The sequence below is a fragment of the Limulus polyphemus genome, unplaced genomic scaffold (assembly GCF_000517525.1).
Source record: "Limulus polyphemus unplaced genomic scaffold, Limulus_polyphemus-2.1.2 Scaffold1043, whole genome shotgun sequence".
Lineage (NCBI taxonomy): Eukaryota > Metazoa > Arthropoda > Merostomata > Xiphosura > Limulidae > Limulus > Limulus polyphemus.
Genome location: NW_013666653.1, coordinates 248,057 through 259,599, shown reverse-complemented (window position 1 = coordinate 259,599; position 11,543 = coordinate 248,057). Strand labels below are relative to the sequence as shown.

At 32.9% G+C, this 11,543-nt stretch overlaps 1 protein-coding gene across 1 annotated transcript in view; it reads right to left on the bottom strand.

Annotated features, from left to right (window-relative positions):
- The window catches only part of LOC106461844, a 173,618-nt gene that overhangs the window by 50,762 nt on the left and 111,313 nt on the right, over nt 1-11,543 (bottom strand). Inside the window, exons 6-7 of the mRNA XM_022388917.1 lie at nt 7,474-7,684; nt 2,331-3,246 (exon numbers count right to left, since the gene is read on the bottom strand). Coding sequence (XP_022244625.1) covers nt 2,331-3,246; nt 7,474-7,684 — 1,127 coding nt within the window. The remainder of the gene's footprint in view (nt 1-2,330; nt 3,247-7,473; nt 7,685-11,543) is intronic.

Sequence of the window (11,543 nt, the reverse complement as noted above, 5' to 3'; positions counted from 1 at the left end):
TGGCTTCTAATATAAACCTTTGTTGCGGTGTATCTTAAAGTTATTTGGCTTCTAATATAAACCTTTGTTGCGGTGTATCTTAAAGTTATTTGGCTTCTAATATAAACCTTTGTTGCGGTGTATCTTAAAGTTATTGGTTTCTAATATAAACCTTTGTTGCGGTGTATCTTAAAGTTACTTGGCTTCTAATATAAACCATTGTTGCGGTGTATCTTAAAATTACTTGGCTTCTAATATAAATCTTTGTTGCGGTGTATCTTAAAGTTACTTGGCTTCTAATATAAACCTTTGTTGCGGTGTATCTTAAAATTACTTGGCTTGTAATATAAATCTTTGTTGCGGTGTATCTTAAAGTTACTTGGTTTCTAATAATTCGTTAAACCAGTGTTTGATATGAAGTTCTTCGAAATAAACTTCATTTGAGTGATTATCTGATTAGTGGAAACATGATAACCTTACATCAAGTGATATTTTTACCCTGCAACATTTGCCAGAAAACGACAAAATCTGTAATCAGGAAATGTACAATAATTTTCAAGATGAGTTTTATTGTTCGAATTCACGGTACTTTTGAACTACGTTTCTTATAGAAAGCCACATAACAATTGGCTTCCACATTAAATTGACCCTCCCACCTCTCCTATGGCTCAGCGTCAAGTCTGACGGCTTATAACGCTAAAAATCGTGTTTCGATACCCGTGGTGGGCACAGCACGGATAGCCCATTGTGTAGCTTTGTGCTTAACAACAAACAAAGACAATAAATTATGTTTGATGGCTGATATATTTATTTCCTCTGTGCTCCTATATATGACGCATATTTCAGTTTTTATAGTAAATAAGGTATTGTGGTCTAATTATACACTACACATAACCACATTAGTTAAAAGAGGAATGTTCTATGCTATATTGTTGCTGTTAACCAAAATTCCGTACACTTGTTCCAAGGAACGTTGCTGATTCCAGTTCAAACGTCAGCTATGTTGATAACGTTGCTGATTCTACTTGAAACGTCAGCTATGTTGATAACTAACAAGATTCTACCAGTACAGAGGAGATGTAAAGTTGAATAATGACAATACTACCCAATACGCGAGTAATATCGTCTAGTGACCATCAAATAAATTTCACTTTTCATCCAGGCAGTTGAAAAAGATATATACAGTTCCTGATATTAGTTATCTCAAACGTTTAGCTAAGTATATAGATATTGATTTAGAATGTGAGAATCATAACAACTATCGATAATAACTATTTTGAATGTTTCGCGAGCTGTATAAATATGATTATAACGTGAGAGTCGCTACAACAATCAAATGTAACTATCTTAAGGGTAAAGCTAAGTATATAAATATAATTTAGAATGTAACAGTCGTAACTACAAGTCATAGTAACTACCTCAAGTATGAGGCTAGGCATATGAATATAACGTAGAACAAGATGGGCGTAACTAGTTGTTGTTAGTAACTATCTTAAGCATGGAACTAGGTATATGAATATAATGAAGAACGAGAAGGACGTAAACAGATGTTTTTAGTAACTATCTTAAGTATGGGGCTACATGTATGAATATAACGTAGAACGAGAGGGACGTAAACAGATGTTGTTAGTAACTATCTTAAGTATGGGGCTAGATATATGAATATAACGTAGAACGAGAAGGACGTAAACAGTTGTTGTTAGTAACTATCTTAAGCATGGAGCTAGGTATATGAATATAATGTAGCACGAGAAGGGCGTAACCAGTTGCTGTTAGTAACTATATTAAGCATGGAGCTAGGTATAGGGATATAATGTAGAACGAGAAGGACGTAAACAGTTGCTGTTAGTAACTATCTTAAGCATGGAGCTAGGTATATGAATATAGTGTAGCACGAGAAGGGCGTAACCAGTTGCTGTTAGTAACTATCTTAAGCATGGAGCTAGGTATATGAATATAATGTAGCACGAGAAGGACGTAAACAGTTGCTGTTAGTAACTATCTTAAGCATGGGGCTAGATATATGAATATAATGTAGAACGAGAGGGACGAAACCTGTTGTTGTTAGTAACTATCTTATGCATGATTCTAGGCATATTAATACAATAATATATAATTAAGTTGATGTACTTAAGCAGTTAAATTTGAAAGAAACATGTTTTAGGTTTTAACTTTTGAAAGAACATAAGAAGTAAAAATTTTTTTCCCTTGAACATATTTAAATATATTAGTTATCATTTAAAGGTTTTCTGTTTTACTGAACATAATGATAAGTGTCTATATGCTAAATTAATATCAATTTATATACTGTTATACTTTAGAAAAGTTTGTAAGAAAAAATTAATACAAACCTTGTTTTAATCAGAGTTTCTAGGAATGACTGAATGTCATCTGTTGAAACTGTTGCTAAGTGGCCTTCCAAACTCCCACAGTAATTATTGGCTGATTGCCAATCCATGTATTGATCTAGAAGTTTATAACAATAATTATCTTTTACAGCCCATGGGTAATCACAGAATGATGTGTTTTGAGCCGAAGGAATTGCTTGGAAGTTGACACAGAACCCCTTTGCCTCATCAATCAACGCCGAAATAGCGTTGATATTAACTGTTATATTAATGTTGTAACTACTAGAATGAAAATGCAAGTTGTGATTTGTATATTCAGGCTTTACTCCACAGAATCTTTGCACTTGATCTGGATTGGATATTTCAATAAATTCCTCTTGACAGTCTTGTCCGGTTTTAAAAACAGACAATGAGGTTTCAAGAAAGGTTAACTCTAAGACTATTTCGTATCCAAAAGGCACATAAAAGGCATAATGACAATTCTGCCCATTCATAAAGGCATAAGGATAGTCTTGGGTACAGAAAGACCCATTTTGTTGTGTTATTGTCACATTTTGACAGCGTTTTATTGAACGATATTCAAGAAGAAACCCTTTTCCTTGAGACACTCTTTTAGTATGAAAATGTACAGTTAAGATCTCATGTTTGGATACAAGTAGTTTCCTAACTCTTACACCAGTGGAGTTTCCACACAGGGATATTTCTTTCCTTTCCTCTAAAGGAAAGAAACGAACAAAATCTTGCATACATCTTTTCTGAGCATTTGCGACATATATGTCAAACTCTAAAACTGAGACAAAAATTTTGAACCCAGGAGGCGCCCTGATTTGATAGAAGCAATCTAATCGTGGCATATAGTTTTCCGGAAAGTTTGGACTTGTTAGAATTCCCTTCCAAGCACTCACGGAAGCGTTACAATCTGGAAATGTCAAAAGAAAAAATTACATTTTGTAGCTAGGTTTTTATAGGACAAAAAAAAAGAAGATTACTATAAGACAATTTTATTAGCATATAAATATGCCATATGTAGGTAACTAAATCACGAACTTAACCATTGAAGTGTACTCGCACTTGATAATGAGCTATAAATACAATAAATAAACCATTGAAGTGTACTCGCACTTGATAATGAACTATAAATACAATAAATAAACCATTGAAGTGTACTCGTACTTGAAATGAGCTATAAATACAATAAATAAACCATTGAAGTGTACTCGCACTTGATAATGAGCTATAAATACAATAAATAAACCATTGAAGTGTACTCGTACTTGAGAATGAGCTATAAATACAATAAATAAACAATGTCTGATTTTAAAATCTTAATCTTTTTTATTAGTAGGAGAAAATACTTATAATTCTAAAAGGTAATTTACAACCTAATAAGCGAAAGAGAATAAAGAAAAAACATACGCAAGTACAAATAAGCTTGTTATAAGTTTTCTTCTTACAGGCTGGTTTTCCACTTACAAATTTTACGTCTTGCATTGGTGTAATTACAAAATTACAGTAGGGAGCTAAGTTATAAACACTTATTATACAAATACTTAAGATTACGTATACTTTATATAAGTAAAAACTCGGAAATTTGTTTATGAATTTTGCGCAAAGCTACGCGAGGGGCGTCTGCACTAGCCGTCCCTAATTTAGGCAGTTAATACCACCCACCGCTAGTTGTTGGGCTCCTTTTTTTACCAACGAATAGTGAAATTGACCATAATTTTATAACTCCTCACGACTGCAAGGGCGCAGAAAATTGGAAACCGCGAGTAGTAGAGTACGAGTGGAGCGCCCTAACCACAAGGCCATGCGAGCCAAAGTCGGATAAACTCTAATTATAAAAAAATGAATGTAGAGGTTATTTGAATTGAAAATTTGTAACAAATATTAATATTTATTTTAAAAACAAATATTTAAGAACTTGGAAAACTCCACAAGCTGCACAAACATAGTGAAAACACCAACCACCCCGTCTTGATTATGAATTTCAAAGTCATCTCATCTGGATCATTTAATATTAAACTTTTAATAAAGAAAGTTTATCTATTATAAATGAACTCCCAACTTTAAATGATAACACAACTTCACTACAATTAAGTCTTTTCTAAATACTTGTGTAATATTGTTGTATTATTCTCTGTTTATTTGATTGTCTCTTAATTTATTTCATACTTTTATTCTGTATTTTAATTACTTTTTATAGAATGTTTAAACTTAATAAAATGTCTGTACCTAATAATTTACCATGTTCAATATAGCTTGCTGAAGATGAAATATGTATATTCCGAAACGTTCAAGAATTAAATGTTTGTTACTGAACATACACGTGTCAAATGTTCGTTGTTGTTACCATTGTTCTATTGTTCATTATTAAACTTCGATTCCCGTCCAATGAATCTATTGATAGACTTTTATGTTAAGAAAGTCATCATATGCTTGTAGGTCTGTACAAGGGGAAACTTCTGTTATCTCGGTGTCAATACGTACACCATTTTACTGTTAAAAAACATCGGTGATCAGAAAGCTGTTGTAAAATTGTCTCCCTTCTCGTTACCTTTTATTCTTTAATATAAAACTTACGTAAGAGTAACTTAAGGATATTACTACAGTGAAATTTAGTAATTTTTCTTATAACCATAAAAGTATAACAAGTATTGTACACTAACTTGTAGGAAAACTAATTTAATCCATACATATTTGAGGATATTATGCCGTCAGATAAAATGTGTCCAAGTTGCAAGACGGACGATATCGATATTTCTTTATGCTCTTAAATGATTGCACCTTCGAGAAGTTAAGACTATATATCTAACTTTTCGTGTTATATTTAAACGAAACTGAGAATAATGGACATAACAACTTATTTGGATTGTAAATATATTGGATTTATAAAACGTGAAAGAAAAGGTGTGTATTATATTTCATCATAAGAAACTTGAAATAAAATTTCTAGGTTGTTTGTCCGTTTTGTATAAACGATCGAAATACTTGTTTTTTGGCGCGTTTCCTGTCTATATGTGTCTAATAGATTTGTTTTATTTACACCATCATATGAGTAAACATTTAAATATTCCCGAATGTGTGTCACTTTACAAGTCTTGATTTGTATATTGAAGGTCGGTTTAAACTGTACGTAAAGTGCATGGCTGATTTAGTTTTTAAATGTTTTGTATAATTTCTAAAATAAAGAAACTTTGATTACTCGTGTAAAGTGAATATTAATTAGAGTAACTGGCGTTTTTGTTACAAACACTGAATTGTTATCAAAACTTTAATCACTTGCTCCTTGGACTAGCTAGCCAGTTATTGCAAAATAGAATTTGCCATTCTAATCCTATGCCTGTCAGTAGCCTTGAACAGCAAACTCTTCGAACTGTCACGCTTTACTTATATTTCTTCAAACTCTGCTCTACGTCTACATTTCAACACAGTACTTATTTCGCAAACCACGTAGACTTGGTCAACTCAGAACTGACCTTTGCCATTCTAATCCTATGCCTGTCAGTAGCCTTGAACAGCAAACTCTTCGAACTGTCACGCTTTACTTATATTTCTTCAAACTCTGCTCTACTTCTACATTTCAACACAGTACTTATTTCGCAAACCACGTAGACTTGGTCAACTCAGAACTGACCTTTGTCATTCTAAGCAGATGGTCAGTGATCTTCAACGAATCAGACTTGGTAAGCTGTATTGAGTTAAAAAGCTTACAATAACTCTTTATATGTGTGGAAAGTAATGTTAAACAGTATCAAGGTTTGACATCAGGTACCAGTTTGTTAGTCGTATAATAGAAACAACATGTAGAAATTTGTATATGTGTTTCTTGATTGTATGCTTTCATTGACGCAAATATCACAGATCGCAAATATAAACTGTTTTTGAACAAGTTACTTCACTAATGTGGTTCTCAAAGATTTAAGGTAAGTGTTGTTATTCTATAATAGTAATTAATCATATGTAGTAAAATGTAAGTTGTAATCTTATTCAAACATATTACGTTAAATAATGTTGTTGACAACTTGTAGAAGTACTGTCACAGTATATGTGTTAAAACCCTATGGTAATAATGGTAATTAAGTATATGTGAAAGTCCGCCTTTGTAAAACATGAGATAAAGTAAATTATAAATCATTTAATTAATTAATAGTTAATTATATTCTTGTTGAGACATGTATTGTATGAGTCATGGCTGCCTAGAAACACGCTCTATACTTTGTGGTAGGATGATATAATTATTAATAAATTAATGTTCACTAATTAACTAATTAATTAGTGTTAAGTGTCCTTTTAAAGATGAATTAATTATAAATGATTTAATTCATTAATTATAAATGATTTAATGAATTAGAGTTAAGTGTTCTTTTCAGAATGATTTAATTAATTAATGATTAATTATCGACATGGTGAGACATGTAGTGTATGAGTCATGGCAAACTAGAAACACATTCTCCACGTTGTGGTACTATTAGTTTATCATCCATTATAGCCGCCTGTCTGGTATCAAACTATAATTTCAGCCATCCATAAGTTAGTTGCGCCCTCTGGTGACACTTTGTTGAACTATGACGTCATCGCCCGCTTTCACAGCGACCTAGGAACGTGCCCCTAACGACTCGCTCTCTGGTGGCAACTTTTGAAACTATGGCCTCGTCATCTTTTATTACGACACACACATACACATATGTCGTGCCCTCTGGCCACAAAAATTAGAACTTTGACCTAGTCATCTTTGATGAGCATGTGAACTTCCGCCTGTAAACTGGGGCCCTTACTACTGTGGGCCATTTTCCTTTTTTTGTTTTAAAGATTTCTTCAATATGATGACACATGCATTCCTGACTTAACTAATTGGAACCGAGAAGCTATCTTATGAAGACTATAATTAATAGAAAATAATGATTGGATTGGATGTTGTTAAGCATAAATCTACGTAGAGGGTTATCTGTGTTATGCCAATCACGGTTTTCAAAACCCAGTTTTTAGTATTGTAAGCCTGCAGACTTACCGCTGGAGGCAGTAGTGGAGAGAGGATTGGGGCAGTAATGATTGGATATAGTGAAAAGTTTGGGAGGACGCGTCACTGAATGATACACCTCAGATATTCAGTTCTAAATACTTCTACCACAAAGAAATTACTTACCATTTAGATAATCTAATGGGAAAAACGCAGCTCTAAATTGACAGTCTTTGCATCTGTATATGGTTAAAAGAAAGTAACGAGCAATAGCTGTGTAATAAGGTTCTTTCTTGTCATGGTTCATGGCACTAACGGTGTGTCCAGGTGACTTCTCGCTGTCAACCGTGAGAATAATCCAGCTACTAAACGGCGATGATGATGTTAAATCCAGGAGCTAGAAAAAGGTATGCATCAATAACTGGCCTTAAATAATTTTAGAATTCAAAGAAATTTTCGGAATTAAATCTTAAGTTATAAATGAATCGTTCTTGTTTTTGTGTCCATGCAGTCTATCTTACGATTATAATATATTTTGATAAATCACTCAAAATGTTTTGGAACTAAAGACAAAAGAAATCGTCTCTAGTGTTCACTACCAAAACAGACTCTTTATCTACAGAACCCTTGTCTTCTTTCGACGTGTTTACTATTTTAACCTCTTATACAGCAATGAATAGTGAGGAATGCCATTACTTGTACTTAAATTATGGCAAGATACATTGTCCACACGTTCTTCTCTTAAATAGAAATCAGGAGCTTTACATCCAACTACCCAGTTTTACGAAGAAAGACCAATTCTTATAAATGTCATGTAATCCATAGAAGTTAAGCAAATTGCTTAATGTCTCCAGATTTTCTCACGTTGTTTATAAAATGTAACGACAAATGCAAAGACTTTAAGTTCGCTGAAGATGCTTCAGTTGTCTGAGTTTCTCATGTGAAATGATTTTACCTAATCTAAATCATTTTGAGTTAAATTATGAAATAATGATGTCGTATATAATTGAACCATACATAAATACGGATCAAGTTTATTCTATAATGTTTTGTTTTTTCAGAAATTCCAACTGGCACACGTTTTGTTGAAGCTATCGGTCATTTATATAGTTTCTTCAAATTCTTATAGATATATTAAATTTTACTGGGGCTTTAAATTAGAATTATAGGGTTGACACAACAGCAACTAAATACATTAAATTGATGCTAAGACATCGATACAGAGTACCTAACATAGTTTAAAAATTCCCTAATAAAATATTAATACTTCTCTTCGCATAGTTGATGCTGCAACTTTCCATTCATTTTCCCCCTCCATCTTGTCTGCTGGGATGTACAAGCATACAGAAAGATACGCGCATATGGTTGGTTTTATGGTTCTATGCTCATGTGCTTTACTATGTTCTGCAGAATTTTATGATTAGAGCATCCGCGTAGGTAGGAGGAGGTGCAGTGGGTGCGATTGCACCCACATAAGTATAAAAACTATTTAAAATGGCTAAAAACAGCCTCATATACTATCACAATGCACCATTGTCAGTGAAAATTATAGCAATATTTCATAAATATGGCTTATCATTCACTTTTTCCTTTTTTTTATAGATTTCTGCTTTCGCTGCTGTAGAAGCAGTATAAATTTGCTGAAAAATATGCAAAAATCTGCGGAAATTTAAGATAGATATCTGAGGAGAATCTTCTGAGTTTAATATTTGTAGTAATGATGATTTACTATAAAAAATGTAAGTCAAGCAGACGTAACACAATTTATAGGTAAAATAATTTCAAATTAATGTGTCAAACATTTTGTCAGTAAAATTGAAACAAAAATACAAAATATAATTTATCCCTACATTACAAGTAATTCTGAACAATTGTGTAATAAGAAAATATACATTAAAGTACAGTAATTGGGTTTTTCATATTTTAATAGTACTGTATTTTTATAGAAAATATACATTAAAGTACAGTAATTGGGTTTTTCAACTTTAATAGTACTGTATTTTTATAGAAAATATACATTAAAGTACAGTAATTGGGTTTTTCAAACTTTAATAGTACTGTATTTTTATAGAAAATATACATTAAAGTACAGTAATTGGGTTTCTCAAATTTTAATAATACTGTATTTTTATAGAAAATATACATTAAAGTACAGTAATTGGGTTTTTGATAATACTGTATTTTTATACTTCTCCTTCTTATCTTCACGAAAACATAGTTGTCTGTTTGTTTGTTTAAAGTTAAGCACAAGGCTATACAATGGTATCGAAACTCAGTTTCTAGCGTTGTAAGTCCGTAGACCTGCCGCTGTGCCACTGGGGGCACATAGTTGTTATTATATATTACACAAGCGATTTACTGCCTGTACCACTTATCTCACCCTACCTCGTTGTCTCACACACACACACCCCTTTTGAAAATATCGTGTAGCGAACTGACCTTACATGCTTACTTTAGTTAAACCAGCCCTCTATTTTTCATTATACCTGCCTTCACAGCCAAACATTTTTAATTCTCATCTTGCATTTAACTCCCTTATTCTGTTTTTTATTTTAACTTGCTCTCGCTGCATTTTGATATATACACGCACATAATGGATCAAATGTCAAGTAGAAAAAAATGAATTCCTATTACAAAAGTGGGCTTCTAATATCTTATATATGTTTATAGATATTTACTCTAAATATGGTTATATATACATGCATCCACAATGTAGCACAGTGGTCGAGGTGAATTCATGTAGAGTATCAAAGGTCCTCTTTAGGATTATTCGTTTTCATTGTTTGTGTTTTTCTTGATCCACCTGCATTTTACTAGATTTTAGCGGATTCGCTGTATTATTTAAACTTAAGAGGGAGCTATTAATTGTAGTTTATAGTTACTGACAATTTCTTAGGAGTCTGATTTAGATTGTCTCTACCTATGATCTTACCTTTGTAGAGACCCGTTTATTTCACAGTTAAACATCTCCTAAGATATATGGCCAAGCGTGTGGTGTACGGTTCTAATAACAACAAGCAAAATAACAAGGGATTACATTTTCACTAAGTCCTCAAACTTCAGTCGTATTCCAAAAACATTCCAGAAGAAATGGAAATAACAAGGGCTTTGGTTTGGTTTATTTTGAATTTCGCACAAAGCTACAAGAGGGCTATTTGCGCTACCCGTCTCTAATTTAGAGAGAAGGCACCCACCGCCGACTCTTAGGCTACTCTTTTCCAACGAATAGTGGGATTGACTGTAACATTATAACGCCTCCACAGCTGAAAGGATGAGTATGTTTGGTAGGACGGAGATTCAGTCCCACGTCCCTCAGATTATGAGTCAAGCACCTTAACCACCATAACAAAGGAATGGCTACATAATTTAGGAACGGGGACACCATGAAGACATTTCTTTTTGGTAAAAACAGTGCTGTGCGTGAGATACATTTCATCACTAATTGTTTCAAGGTGGATTTACAGATTAAGTTTATGAGTACAAAACTTCGACAATACCTTGTAAAAAAAAAAGAAATGGCAATGCTTTTCAAACACTGTCGTACAAAAAACCAAGAGAGAAGAAACTACTGAAAACCGGAAGAAAGGAAAAAAATAGTTTAGACTAATATTATGGTAAAATCGTTTAAAATACACTATATAATTCCTCTATTACAGAGTTCTACATATGACCACAACTTTGATATATTCCAGTGACCAATAGCGAAAATAAAGAAACGGTACTGATTGAATACAGAGAAACCAGCTAGTTAACATCACCCAACATCAATTCTTATTCTGCTCTTCACTGAATTAAAAAAAGTAGTGGGATTTGACCATTGAAGTACGATCTTATTTTTCGATAACAGGAAACGAATGATGGATCCGCAAATCCACAGTCCGGTACGCTAACTATTTGCTGCAGTCGGCCCACGGATTCAGGATCAACCTACATCTCCCAAGATAGCCAAACCTTGCGAAATATTACTAGGATTTTGGCCAAAAATATAGCTAACAGAGAGTGCACCCAACTGATGAACCAATGCATTCTATTGATTACACGTTTTCTTTTACTGACGTCGTATACAGATAAATGAATTAGCTATATCATTTAATAGATTCATTTTTAGCTTTAAATTTTGTCGGTTTTTGTTTTGGCCAGAAGTTATCGATGATTATTAGGTGAATAAATGAATCAGTTTATATATGTATATTTACTTACGGATTATTATATTTAATATCTACACAGCGTGGTCACAAGTAAATAGACACCACTTT